The sequence below is a fragment of the Eumetopias jubatus genome, unplaced genomic scaffold (assembly GCF_037043125.1).
Source record: "Eumetopias jubatus isolate StellerSeaLion01/CBP00866 unplaced genomic scaffold, mEumJub1_p1.0 scaffold_9, whole genome shotgun sequence".
NCBI classification, from domain to species: Eukaryota; Metazoa; Chordata; class Mammalia; order Carnivora; family Otariidae; genus Eumetopias; species Eumetopias jubatus.
The window spans coordinates 70,172,415-70,187,607 of NW_028274815.1; the positions used below are offsets into that span (position 1 = coordinate 70,172,415).

Genomic DNA, 15,193 nt, shown 5'->3' on the forward strand with positions numbered 1-15,193 from the left:
ATTGTCCTAGCCTTTAGGGAAGGTTGCCCACACCTCCCTGTTACCCATTTTGTCATTGTTGTTAAGTATTTGCTTTTCTCCTTAAGAGTAATTTAAATATTGGAAAAACAAAGTATTTGGAGACAAGAAGTAGGGAATTACAGTATGCCAGAGGGATTTGATAGCCTGATTGAGAATATTCCATCTTTCAGGCACAGAAAAAAAAAGAAAAAAAAAAAGAAAGAAAAAAAAAGAAAGAAAGAAAACGTCAGATACTTAAGGAAAAAAATAAGGGTTTTATTTGGCTCTGTAAAGCGCCTGTAGGGGAACCTGGGTGGCTCAGTCGTTAAGCATCTGCCTCTGGCTCAGGTCATGATCCCAGGGTCCTGAGGAAGTCAGGGTCCGCAGGAAGCCTGCTTCTCCCTCTCCCACTCCCCCCTGCTTGTGTTCCCTCTCGCTGTGTCTCTGTCAAATAAATAAATAAAAAATCTTTAAAAAAAAAAGATTCTAAATCTCCTGTATTTTAGAAGATTTTTGGCAATGTCCATAAAGTTTTTTTGGTGTACTTTATATCATTTTTGTCTTTCCATGCTATCCAAAAAAACCACTAGTGTTTTTTTTTTTTATTATTATTATTCTGTATATCCTACTTGAGAACAAATGCCACTTTTTTGACCTGCATTAAACAGGCCATTGTTATAGGGAAGAGCTGTTCTAAACTCACCCTGCATAGCACTAGATCTTCCCCACCCAAAATAAATGTTCCTTTATTTTGAAATAGGAAAAGAAAATTCTTTGAGTGAGGAAAGTTATTTTGAAAAAGAAAGAAAGCCAAATTGCTTTACAGAACCACTCACAATCTTAGGAAAAAGAAGATTTGCATAGGTCCTCTTAGTGGTCCCTTAGTTATAAATCTCTGTTAATTCCAGGAACAGTTATTTCTAAACTCCTCCACCTGTACTATTCCTGTCACTGAGATGGTTTTTAGCAAAAATAGGAGGCCGTGTAGTTAGCAGGAGAAGAGGTAGCCTGGGAGTTAGAAGTTTTTGCGCCATTCTTCTGGTACTGGTTGCATTGCCTTGGGCAATTAGCTTACCTTTTCAGTAGGGTCTTTTGCTTACCTGCACGTGGGGTTAATAACAACTTCCTACCTGTCGTGAAGAACTGGTATGAGGATCAAATGGAATGGGGGCGGCAGAGCACCCAAATGGAGGTTCTGTGCATGTTTAAGGTATGACATTATTTTTGAGATGGAGAACCTCTGCAAGCTGTATGTGGTCCCAGAGAACATCACACACTGAATGAAAAATGAAACAGGAAATGGTGACAGGACTGTCTGATGCTAAAAGGATGTCTAAGGTATCTACACTGGCTGTCAATCGGATGAGGAACAGGAAAAATAATGATACTATCTGAACCGTTTTTTCACCTAAACGCAAATTTACGAAGCCATGAGACAAAGTTAGCTTGGCATGAATTTATATGCCTGAACTTGTACCCCATATGCCATGGTGTCACTGGCATAGAGTGGGTTTAAAAGAAGATGGATTGCTACACACACCTCCGTAGCAATTTCATTTTATTATTTCCCATTTAGCATGCCCACCAGCTTTCCCTCACAGTCTGTTGGCCAAACACAAACAGAATCTGTCTTCGAGTTGTAAGTTTTAGAATCCTCCCTTTTAAAACAAAAATTCTTTTTTGGGGCAAGTTTGTTTTGAAAATATCAGAACCAAAAATTTCAGAATGTTGAAAGCATTATGTGTCCTATTTATAAGCATAATGACAATATTAACTCTTAAGGCTCACTACAAGGAAAACATTAAAGTCTGAATGTAGACTTGATCAGAGCCCACCCCCCCCCCAACCTGTTCATACACAAGTATTAAGTTGGGCCATCAATGAATGCAGACGTCCTACTTAACTCTTTGTAGGAGGCAATTCAAAAATAGCTGCCATATCTAAAAATCAAATTGGGGAATCCTAAGAATTCTACCCACTCATCAGAATTTTGATACCTAATATTCATGTGGAAGCAAATTGATTTTGTCTCCATCAGATTACTCTGTTAGCGTGCAGTTGAGTCTCCCATTGTCCTGGGCATCTGTGTTAGTGTGCATGGGCTCCTGCTAACATTTATTGCTGTTACTTTCCTCCACTGGCCAAGATACTCTAAAACATCCCTGTGTTTGAGAATAGTGGAGCTGTTCAAATTGGGCACTTGCCCCCTTTAGTTAAATACAGTGTATAAACCAGTGCAGAGTCGGTGAAAAAATCATCATAGTCTCAGGGGACCTGTGTTTGGAAGCAAGCCCTGCCATTTTCTAGCATTGTAGCCTTGAACCATAGTGTCTTCATCTGTGACATGTTCTCCAAGATAACCGTTATTCCCTTTGTCACTCAAGAGGCAAAAATCAAATGAAATGATACCTGTCCAAGTGCTCACTGAAGTTTAGTATACTGCACCAACATCAGTCATTGCTGTCCTCTAAAGTCAATGCTGTCTTTTCTGGTTTTGACCATGGCAATGGTTGGGACTCAAAGCTGTGGGGAGGCTCTCTCTCTTACCCAGACAGGGCTCTGTACATTTAAATTCAGTTGTCTCCATGACTTTTGTGAAATGGAGAGTCTTTTTAGCAAAAGCACTCTCCTGTTGGATGTGGGAGCCTGCTGTAGGATCAGGAATACCTGTGGTTGGCAAGGAGCTAAGAGATAGTAGCAGCAGACCAGAAAGACTCTACTCCTAGAAGTCCTTGGGTGGTGGCCCAAGGGCTGTGTGGAGTGAGACACCTAAAAACTCATAGTTAGTGCAGATCAGGATGAAGAGATTTCCTAGGGTAGAGCATCAGGAGTCCACAAAGTCAGCTTGGCACTGTTCTATGGCCACAAACAGTAAATGCATGCCTTCCTGTGATGCCAACAGGGGGGACAGAATAGAAGAGTCGGGAGAAATAGTGTAAATGGTCCACAGTGTGAAGTGTACCTATGGAGGCCACATAAATTAGATCATGTTTTTATGGAGCAACACAGAGAACAACAGAATAGCCAGAGACAGAATGAGGCAGAGGACCAGGGTGGGCTGGAGTTTCATTTCCCACAAAGATTTTTGCACTTATTTTAACTGCAAAACACTCCTCAAGGGGTTCTCATCAACACACATTGATAGCCTAAACTGTTTCTGTACTTCTATCTTTGTCTGCCTCTCTCTGCAAATAAATTCAATATATGTTACTTAAAATGATCATGGATTGGGGCACCTGGGTGGCTCAGTCAGTTGAGTGTCTGACTCTTGGTTTCTGCTGGAATTATGATCTCATGGGTCATGGGACTGAGCCCGCCTCTGGCTCTCTCTGCTCAGCGGGGAGCCTGCTTGAGATTCTCTCTCTCCCTCTGCCCCTCCCCCCGCTCATGCATATTTTCTCTTGCTCTTTCTCTCTTTTTAAAAAAATTGATCATGGATTACTCTATTAGAATGGAGAAAAAAATGCCACTGCATTGAATTTTCTTAATGAGTTGGATGACTTCACTTCTGCGTTCAAGAAAGGAGTCAGTAGAAGAAAAATTCCCCAAAATTAACTTCATTATTTCTCAGGTGGAGGGAACGAGCGACAAACATGATTGCTATATTCATTAAACCTTCACTATGTCTTTATTGTTCAAGTGATTATTTAGTGAGTGCAAACCCGCCAGTCCATCCATTCATCCAGTTATTCAGTGATTACTAAGTGAAAATGAGAACATGAAGATGCTTAGCTCATGATCATTTTTCAAGGAATTTATAAAATAACAGGAAGATAAGTTAGTCACACAAAGAACTGGGGAAAAAATAAGGTGGTTGTCAGAAAAGAGGTTCAAAATGTTATGAACACTCGAATACTGCTAAGCCTCTGGTTTTATTTAGAAGCTGGAGGTAAGTATGGAAGCTATCAGAACACAGGGGGAGACTGATGTGGTGTTGATGAGGAGGCTAGATGGTGTCTGGGACAAGGGGAAAGGTAGACAAGAACTGGAAAAAAAATGTAAAACAGAGGGACAAATGTCTGAAGTATTGGCAAAGCTGAGTCATCAGTTCTTGGCAATAATTTAAATGAAAGCTCTGAGATACAGAATGCAGTTTAAAAATGATTTTTGAAATTTCAGTTTGGGTAGCAGGGAGGTCTAGAAGTAGTTTCCCAGTGCAGGGGAGAGATGATGGCTTGATTTTAGGCTGAGCTTAGAAATCCAGGGTAAGCCTAAAGGTACAGGTTTACAGATGTCTACTACAGAAGTAAAGCCAGGTCATTTTAGGACTAGACCTTATATGTCAAGGAAGACTAAGGTATAGAAAAGTTAAGGAATAACGAATAATCAAACTGGTGACCACTGAGCGTTCCTCAGCAAAGAGTTTCTAAAACTAACTTTTTTTTTTAAGAGACCTATAAAAGACACAGATCTTGTATCTTGCAGCAAAACATCTACTTGAATTGCCAACTTTGACTTTAGTATTGAACGTTTGGTTTCCTCTAATCTTACGTGTGGTCTTGGATGGTGCTTGTTGTTCAATCCCATGTGTGGTTTGTTTTAAGTTTCCATTTGTCTACTCTTAAGCCTAAATGTGTTACAGAAATATTAATGACTCCCCATGCTTTTGCCTTCAGTAATTTAAAATAATTTGTTTAAGTAGTCAGAGGAAATAGTGACTTCAGCTTTCTCCCCAGGAAAAAAAAAAAAAAAACATAAATAAATGAGAGTTTGTTCCCTGGGGATTAAAGATGAGTTTTCTTCTAACAGGGCATGCCTATTATAAAAACAGATCTACATTTAATTTGTCTCCCAAAGAAAAGCCTGTATTAAGGTATACGGTCAGTATGTGACCTGCGGATGTTCATTTGTAGATGTGCAACAAAAGATTAAAATTAAAGATGATGATTCAAATTTGGGGGCAGAGTTCATCTGTTCCCTGGGGGAAGGGAAGTCACTTTTCCTGCAGAATAACTCTCAGAAATTAGCCTGCTCTGGGGCACCTGTGTGGCTCATCCGTTAAGCATCTGCCTTTGGCTCAGGTCATGGTCCCAGAGTCCTGGGATTGAGTCTCACATCGGGCTCCATGCTCAGCAGGGAGCCTGCTTCTCCTTCTGCCTCCCACTCTCCTTGCTTGTGTGTTCTCTCTCTCTCTCACTGTCAAATAAATAAATTAAATCTTTATTAAAAAAAAAAAAAAAAGAAAAAAAATTAGCCTGGTCTGATTGCACTTTTTCTACCAGCCAGTCACAACAAGAATTGAAAGGAGAGTTAGGCTTGTGTCCCAATTTGCTGTCCAAGGTCCAATCCTGCCAAAGCAGAGCCTCCAGAATTGTACTTTCTCCAGTCCAACCAGCAAGAAAGAAAGGCAGCGCGTATTCAGCTTTTTTTTTCCCCAAATGCCACTTATAAGAGATTGACAGAGCCTTCTTAAGTTTCCCTAGAGTTTTAGCCATCCAAATCTACAAAGCACTTGTTCTCTTTAATGTATGCTCTTTTTAATTAGGAAAGTGAGATGTTTAAGAAGCACCCCCAAAAAAATTCATATGAATAAACAGGAAAGCTGAGTCAAAGAACTAATTATACCTTGATACTTGCATTCTGCTGCTAGTAGGCAGAGCTTGGAGTCCTTGCTCTAATTGCCGTATGCTCCCTGTTTTAACAAAAGAGAAAAAGTCTTACACCACTTCATTTACCTGCTTTTGGTTGATGGCTATCAAGCCACACCTTCCAGTCCCAGCATCTCTTCCCAAAGACCCTGGTTCATATCATCTGATCCCTCCTACTCAGATTCCACATGTTTAGTGTTAAATACTGTTCCCTCGCTTCTGTCCAAATTATCACTGCTTCAAATTCTGTTGTCTCCTAGACTTATATTTTTGGATTTCTCATTGTCTTTTTTTTTTTTAAACCAATAGTCATAAATTCTGTTGTGTTATTCAATAGACTTTGACTTAACTGATCCAACATTATTTATCATTGCCTTCCAGCCAAGTCTGGCCTTTTATACTTTCTTGAATGCTGTATTTATTTTATCTGTTGTCTTCTCCAGGGCTGGCACTACATTTATGCTATTACAGAGTAATATATCCTATACTTTCTTCTGGTCTAAACTCTTCCATCATGCTCCACGTTATAATCAAAGTTCACACAAGCCTTTTATTTTTCTGATTTTATAAGGCACATTTAGCTGGAATCTTTTGACCTGGCCCTTGGGCTTTATAGAATTCTTGTGTTTCCTAATCTGTTTACATCAGATTAGAAGATATTTATCAAATCATTGTCCTTTTGTTGTTACCAGGTTCAGTGCAGCTGGGTTTGTAACAGAAAACGTCCAAGGAGCCTCTTGAGCTTCTTACAGCATAGAGCAAGTCATACGTCAAGTATACACGTGACTGTAAACTAAAGTCAAATAAGATGTAAATTTGACATCTTGTCGTTCCACTTATACTAGAAACAAGGAGACAGCCTAGACTTCTCATTCTTCTGTATCTCTCACTACTTTCAACCTAGAATGAGCTACACTATAGATGTACAGTCCTCACCAGACATATCAACACAGTCACACCAGTAACCCCGTGTGCTGAGTGCATGCTCTCTACCTGGCACTTGCATACCTTCTCTGTAATCCCCACAGCCTTGCGAGGTAGGCGTTTCACATATGAAGAATCTGACTCTGAAAGAAGTTACATAACTTAATGTGCCTGCGCTAAGACAACCAGTAAGTGGCAGGGCCGACGTTTATAGCCACTTATAAGTGAAAAGCCTGTGCACGATTCCCTCCTCATTACTACGCAACGCTGGAGTGTGGATACCTGTGTTATCACCTCAGATCCTTCTACAGATAACAGTCTTGAGAGTGTGTATATATGCTGCACTAGTCTAAAGATAAGGGTATTCTGAGATTTCTTAAAAAAAAAAAAAAAAAAACTTTCCAAAGGCTTGAGGTTATCTGGGTTTATGCATGTTCTCAGCATCTCCTGCTAAAAATGCCCCAATTCCATCATTGCCTCATCAATTCATGCAGGGTCTGCTTAAAGGATAGGAATAAAAATCAGCCCTTCATCAGCTTGGAGAAGGGGTAACAGACTGGCTTCAAGTCTGTAGGAACCTGTCTCTTATTAGATGTCCATCCTGGCTTTTGTTCACACATAAGGTCATTAGATAGTATATCCTCCTTTCCATGTACAGGATTTTGCCTGCAAGATCCCATTAGTGCTAATGGGTCATTTTAACTTGCATCACCTCCAGGATCAAAAAGAGAAGCTGCGTCTTTGATGAAGGGCTAATGCCTACATGGGGCTCAGGCCACTTAAGGGTTTCCTTTGCTCTCTTCATAGGCCAACCCACCAGGGGACTTTAGACCACCATCTACTATACGAAGAGTTTATAAAGACAGTATTAAGTGGTGGTGCTAAGTGCAGCCTCAGTAATGAAAATGAGAATGCATTCCCTACTTATAAATCACACTCTCATCCACCTTAGTGTAGGATTGAGGCTTGTATCCTGCACTACTTGAATCAATATTTTCTGCTCTTTAATAACACAAGGGAAAGATTACTACTTCTTTTCAGTAATCTCTGAAAAGTTGTTCGGGCGCATATGTTTGCCAAGAAGAAAAAAACAGGATCGTTGCAGGAAGCAGGGAAAGGAAGGAAAGAAGCTTTTTAGAATTAGCTCTCACCACGTGTTGCCTTAGCATTCTTCCTTTCTTGATTCCTTTCTACTGTGACCTCAGTCCATCAGGTGGCTGACAATGTGTATTGAGTGCCCATTGTGCTTGTCCCCCAGTATGAGGCACTGGGGGAGAATGTGAAACAAAGAGAGACACAGTCTGTCTCTTCCAGGAGGTTACAACTGGAAAGAGGAAGGATGGTTAGCAAACATGTAGTGTCCCATACATAACTTTCAGTATGAGTTCTACCTCCAAAAAGCCCGAAGCAGTGCCGAGAATTCTTCACTTAACTCCCCTCTGTTCTCTAACACAACATCCATTAGGCCTGGAGGAGAGCTGAAATTTTCTAACAAATTCAGTTCAACAAATGAATGGAGGGAGCCTCTCCTTGCATTGATGTGTGATGTGTAACAGTGTAAATCTCTGCCCAGAATCTCAGATGTGCAAGAAAGGTAACTCTCTATTTTTCTATAACTCATCTTGGTTTCCAGTTTGAGTTCTGATTCTTTGAGTTAGTGAAAATGTAATCTCAGGCAATTTTAGCTTCCTTATTTCCCTGAGATTGTGTCTAAATTATTTGGGGGGGGGGGCGACTTCACTGTACCAATCTTTGGGGAGATTACACAGGAGCTGGTCTCTAGTATTCTATATTCATAACTTAAGTGCCCACTAAATTGCCAGCATCATCATTCTTGTGTGCATGACCCATTAAGGTCATTCTTTTTCTGTTTATTTCTGTGAAACTCTGGGAATTGTGGTGCTCCCATACCACAGCTGGAAAATGGGAAGTTCTGTGAGGCTAAGTTCCTAGCATGTCTAAATCTACCAGGCACTCATGTTTTCCCAAGGATTTCACTGTTGCCTCTGGGTTCTCTTGAGGAAGTGCACACTAATCAATGTCATTCTCTAAACTTACCTAAAGTTTTGACCTCCACCGGGGCTCAGCCCTCAAATTAGAGCACGGTGTCTGCTTTTTGGTATTCATCGATGACGATGCTCACATTTCTTTTCTTCCAGTTTTCTCTCCTGTTTGCCTCATGAGGGGCAGGAAAGATTTATTCTTCTCATGTAGTTGCCCGTATATTCTCTCTCTTTCATTTCTTTAAGAGTCTTGGCTTTTAAGACTTAAATGCAGAAAGGTAATTTGGTATCTTTGGTTTTTGATTCTTATCCTTTCTCTGAGATAATGAAAACACAATGACTTTAAATTTAAATGAGGGGAAAAGACCATGGAGAAAAAGGAAATAGGGTGAAAAAAACAAGATATTTCAAAAATAGTATCCCATCTCAGATGTAAACCATCCTATTCTTTAATATTAAGAATATAGTTAGTAGTCAAAGATGTTTTATTTAAGAGGGGAAGTAAACACATTCAGTCCCTTCCATACAAATTATGCAGGATCAGTGGCATCCTAGTGTAATATCTAGAGCTTTAGTTAATAGGTCAGGGACCTAAGTTCTCGGTTTCTAGGGCTAAATGACTTTAAGCAACTCACTTTACTCAGTACAATTCAGGACTGTTGTATCTGTGGTTTGATTTCAGCCTACTTAAAATCTACTAGGTTAGCTTATCACTGTTTCACGGATGCTGGCAGAAGACAGAAGCTTTCTGGGTCAGAGACCAAGAACTTTATTACTCATGATTCAACAAACAGGATGAGCATTCACTTGGGTATCAGTTCTCCTTTATCCCAAGTCCCATGAAGACAACACAGAGGGACCCAGAGAAACATTAGGAATGTAGGAGTTTTGTGTTACATTGGGGAAAAGGTATCAGGTGGTATGAAAGTTAGGATGGTTGAAATGAGAGAGAAAATTCAACTGACAATGAAAGGTCAGAAAAGTAGATAGCTCAATAGAGTATGTTAGCAGAGCTTTTAAACAGGAACATATATTATGGAATGTGGGGGTCACCCTCTATATATTCTGCATTGATTGTTTACTAAAGTCAGTGAATTACATCTACTCAGTGCCATACAGATATGGCAAATAATCTTTGATAGGAAATGAAACAAAATCAAACATGGATTGCAATATTTCTTTTAAGTAGTGGTCCATGAAGTTGGGAAATCTCACACCTAGAGACATGAAATGACAAAGCAGAGCAAAGTGTTCCATTAGAAACTGCAATAAAATCAGAAAAAATAAATAATAACTTGTTAACAGATCCCAGAGCAGCATAAAGAATTCAGTGGCATAAAACAAAATCTGAAAAAGGATGTACTATTCAGATATGTGCAGACTATTATGGGAGTCAGTTAGTGAATACGATAAGTACAAGTAAGGATAATGGTCTTAAGCCTAATATAAAAGATAATTGTGGGACCTAGAGAGAATTTGTTGAGCTTCTGATGAACTGAAAGACCCAGAGTTCTCTAAGCAGAAGGTTGACTGAGTATCTACTTCCTATTTTACTGTAGTGGATACTTCCTATATTTATTTTATCTCATTTAATTCTCATGAAAACCTATAGAACAGATTTTATCATTCGTATTTTAGAAATGAGATTTCTAATGATCAAAGAAACTGAAAAAAAAAAAGTTAAAAGCCGTAGAGTTGGTAAATAACCAGGCTTGGATTTCAGTGCAAGGATATGCAACTCCATGGCCCATATTCCTTTCACTTGGCTACCCTGTATTGAGCTTATTCAATTCTCTGTGGAAATAGCTTCTAGAAATGTCTTTGAGTGCTGATATATTACCCAAACACTTCTGTGTTTTACACTTATAGGAAGATATCTAATTATAAGTTGACTTTTTAAAATTAATTTAATGAAATATAAACCAAACTGTTTTTTTTTTTCTGACCTACTATATGTTTAAAGGAATGACAAGTTACTTTTGTGACCAAAACTTTGATCTTCCCACAGGTGACTTGTATATAGGAGGAGTGGCTAAAGAAACATACAAATCTTTGCCGAAACTTGTCCATGCCAAGGAGGGCTTTCAAGGCTGCTTGGCATCAGTTGATTTAAATGGACGACTTCCAGACCTCATCTCAGATGCTCTTTTCTGCAATGGACAGATTGAGAGAGGATGTGAAGGTACTAGATCTTTGTTAATCAAACTTTAAGTAATTCTAATTCCACCCATAAATAAGAACAAATCTCTCCAGTCAGCAAAATTTATTTCTGCCTACTGTTCAAGCCCCAACATAGGGCTTAGAAATCCTTATTTGTGTTTTTCACTTTTCATCCCATAAATCCTAAATTTTCTGGACTGTTTGCAAACCTACAATAAGGCCTTATGTAAGATGGGGGCTCTGTGTATGGATTTTGTTATTTTCTGCTCCTTTGTATTCTATAGTCTGCCTAATTAGTGTATTAATCAGTTCTGCAATGCCTGCTTTATAACATTAAATAGATAACCCTCTCTGGACTTAAAAAGTAGATTTGCTCCAGTAAGTGTCAATCAATTTGATACTGTTTGTTTCACATCTACATTCAGCAAGATATAACAGGACAATAAAGTAAAGTTACGCATTGTCACATCACTATTTGGTTTTTATCTACCTAGCACAAGTTTCTTCTGTATATCATCAGTTTGTTTTAGCAAAAATTGGTTTCTTCTATTACCCAAGACTAATATTCCTTATTTGAGAAATGTGCTCAAGTATCTTTCTGTTCTTTTGTGCTCTCTATCAGACTAAGATCTGTAGGAGTACTTTTTGATTGCTACTTTCATTTTAGATAATTTTCATTTCAACACCTCAGATTATTTGAGCCAATTCTCCCTCCAGAAATGTAATTTAATCACATTATCCTGAAGTTGGGGGCTCTGAATGTGTTGCTGCTTCTCCTTTAATGTTGAAAACAGTTTGGGCTATTTTGAAAATTTTAGATTCATAAGGAAATTTCATATGGGAGAGGCAAAGAAAGACATGCGCATTCCTGTCCCCCAGGAGATTATGAATCATCTCTTCTTGGCCAAAATAATGCCATTAGATTTAGCAATTACCTAAGTATGTGGAGGGTTTTTTTATTTGAAAATACATTTTTTTTCTCTTGGTGATATATATTCCTCTGAAAAGTCAGGTGAAATTCAAACTGTGTTTTAATCCTGCCAGAAGATAATGCTATTTAATAGAAGCCTCTGTTGAATTTTTTTAATGTTATTGCTATATTTATTTTCTTTATTTCAATTTTGGTATAACACTTGTAAAACAAAGAGAAACTCTTTTCTCCGTTTACCAAAGGAAACAAGATCATTAAGTGAATAATCCCTTCTACTGCGTGGATATAAGAATGTGGTTCATAACTTGGATTTTTGGAGGTGATCTAACCAGTGAGAATATGTACATTAAAAAAAGGGAAAAAAATACTACAAACTCCTGACAGTTTTTTTTTTTTTTTTTCAAAAATAGGCCTTTCTACAAGTTGCTTGGTAAATGACTTCTCACCTACAAGGAGATGTTAGGAGCAGACAGACATGTTCACAGCTAAACACCCACAAGATGGAAAACCAAACGCACACACATTGACCCCCCACCACGGGCACATAGGTGATGTGTGTGGGTGGGTAGAAGGGAAAACTAACGAGGGGAAGCTGTACTAAGAAAAGAATATTTGCAGAAATGATACTTGGTTTTATTTTCTAACATAATTTATTAAGCATCTTGGTTAAGATGATTATACATCCTCTTGGGTAACAAACTACTATTTGAACATTTGAAATCGTTCAGTAGGTTATGACCTTGGTTCCTTCCTTACCTTATCTAGGATGTTTTAATATCTGAGCTTTAATAATTCTTAGCTCTTTTTAACCCCCTTTTTTTAATTCTTAGAATGTTACCATGTCCCTGCCTTTCTGCATTGACACTTCCCTGATTTTTCCATTCCAACATCAAGATTAACAACTTTTAATTTATGATTATTTCTATCCTCTACAATTCCTAAGAATAATCTCAGTTATACCTGCCATAGGTGTAATTGATGAGGTACATATGTTTTTAGGATTAATGATCAAATTCTAGACGATTGATCAATTCTCTCTCTAAAGATAGTTGTCTCATGGAGTTTTAAATCCAAATCACATTGGAATCACCTTTTATATTACTAGAAATACTATAAATGTGACAAAAACCAAATGATATCTTTCAAGATTTTCCCTCATTCCTATCCAACAAGACCCATGAATCTCCAAGCCCCTTTCATGTAAAAAGTTTGTGGTCTTTCCTAATAACCACTCGCTGCCTTCCATTTTTAACTAATTTGCATTGGCTAATAGCTGCTTATAACACACTAGCGAGGGGAGGAAGCTTGCCTTGTCCAAGTCCCTTCAGATGAATGTTTCTACAAACTTGAACCAGTATCAGAATCCCCTGGAGGATTGTCAAAACCCAAATTACAGAACACTACCCCCAGGGTGGCTACTTCAGCAGGACCCTAAAATTTATGTTTTTAACATGTTCTTACAATGATGCTGTTACTATTTTTTCAAGGGCCACATTTTGAAAATCACTGATAGGGTAGCATTTTCCTGCTTGAGTAAGAGAAAATAGAGACTGGTAATCCACCAGTAATCAGGCTTAGTTAAGCTCAATACCAAGTCAAGATAACTTTCGTACATAAATTCAAGGGGAAAAATTAATTCAGACACTCTTTGCATAGTCTCCTACTATTCAGCCCCAGAACTATTATAATAAGTTACAGAAATACTTAATTATTAAAGCTACCATTGATTTAGCACTGGTGACAATAAGTTTACATATGCTTTTTCATTGAATCCTCAAAACTCTGTAAATTAGGTAGTGCTGACTTTTTTTAGATGAGTAAATTGAGCCTCAGAGATGTAAGGTGACCTTCCTAAGGTCACACAGCTCGTACATGGATGATGGAAGCTTTGAACCCAAGTTTACCATACTTGAAAGTCCAGGCATCAAAACACTTTCCTCTCTTGCTTCTTTGGTTTCCAGAGATTTTAGTTTTACCTTCACTTCTTTTCTTTTTCAGACATATCCATATACTTAACCACTTAATACAAATGTCCTTGTGGTTTGTTCCCAATTTTATTCAGTGACAAAATAAAAGAACATTACATAACTAAAGGGAAAATAAATTCAGGGCTTTGTCTTGCGCAAATGCCTGTCAATGTTTAAATGTTGTTCTTAGAAGGTGAGTATTTTGAAAAATGTGTCTCGTCAGGCATTGGCATACATTCTCTTGTAATACATGAATATAAAAAGACTGTTGTGATAATGAAAAAATAATAATAATAAAGCATGTCTTTATGCTCACATAAAGGTTTGGCAGGTACTCTGAGTTGCTGCTCTAGCATATGGGCACGTTCATCTTCAGGATTGTAGTTCTACCATTTTTAGAATTTAGTATATGTTGCAATTGTGTCTCTGATAATTTTTACAGAAATAAAAGTAAAAACGATAATCTGGCTCTTCATCTGTTCCTGTTCCTGCTCTTACCTTCTGGGCAAGTAAGGGAGCAGCCTCGGATTGATAACCAGCCCCCGACCCACACGGGGCGTGCACCATTCCCTGCTCCTCTGCTTGTCCCAGGAGAGAATGTGCAAAGGAGTATTGCTTTAAGAGTTGTTTGTTGTTTTGTTTTGTTTTTCCAAACAATAATTATTTTCAGTCTCTAATGTCATGGGATAAAGATCATTAGACCACTTACCTCTCACAGATTGGAGGAACTGCCAAAACTAAGCAGCTTAGTGGTTCTTAGTTCTTTGGTGAGATAGGTGAGAAAAATGGTGACCTCCATTCAGGGCTTCCAGGCCTGGGAAATTATTATTAATAATAACAACCATTATTATCATTGCCATTAGTATACCTATTATTGCTGTTATTACATAATTAGTTCTTACAATGTTATGGTTTCTTAATTTGTGAAAACTCACATAGGTTAGGCTAAATTCAATAACTTTCTATGAGGAATACCTTTACTGAGAAAATTGTAATAGAAATACTGTTGTAGCGAGCATGTTTAAAAAGACATTTTACGAAAATGTCAATTTACACAAAGGCTAATTACAGGTAGTTCTCATTTATTCACTAAAGCAGTTACCTCACAGGCTCTCAGTGTTAATAGAATCTAATTGGGCCAGTATCATTTTTATATTTCTGTAAAACCTATAAAGTTGTGTTGACTAGAAAATATCTTCAGTGTTCTACTCTAAAACTATTTAGATGGAGGGCTTTCCCTTTTAAACCTTCCCTAAGATAGTCCTTATTAGTGAAGTTCTATTGTAATAAATATTCACAGGGCAGTTTAGAAGAGTTGAAGGGAATTTTGAAGGTGGGGAAGATGCTGACAAAACTCTGAAACTCTTAAGTGGTATAGGCCCAGCCTGGTAAGAACAAAGATAAACATTCCACACTGAAAGTTTGTAGAGGGATTTTTTTTTTTTTTAAGTGGAATGGTATTGCAGTCTGCTTCTTCCATCCCTTACTTGTCTCATCTGCCCTGAATAATATATATAGTACATTTTGATAGTTTGGTGTCACTCTCAAGTCCAGCTGTTGGCAGTGAATGGCTGGCATCACAGTTTCAAGCCTTAATTGCAATAGCAAGATAAAAAGATG

At 38.1% G+C, this 15,193-nt stretch overlaps 1 protein-coding gene across 20 annotated transcripts in view; it reads left to right on the forward strand.

The window, feature by feature from the left end:
- NRXN1 (neurexin 1) overlaps positions 1-15,193 on the forward strand; it is a 1,124,404-nt gene that overhangs the window by 567,145 nt on the left and 542,066 nt on the right. For all 20 annotated transcript variants that reach the window (XM_028103977.1, XM_028103968.2, XM_028103969.2 and 17 more), the window contains one exon: positions 10,524-10,697. In XM_028103977.1, coding sequence (XP_027959778.1) covers positions 10,524-10,697 — 174 coding nt within the window. The remainder of the gene's footprint in view (positions 1-10,523; positions 10,698-15,193) is intronic.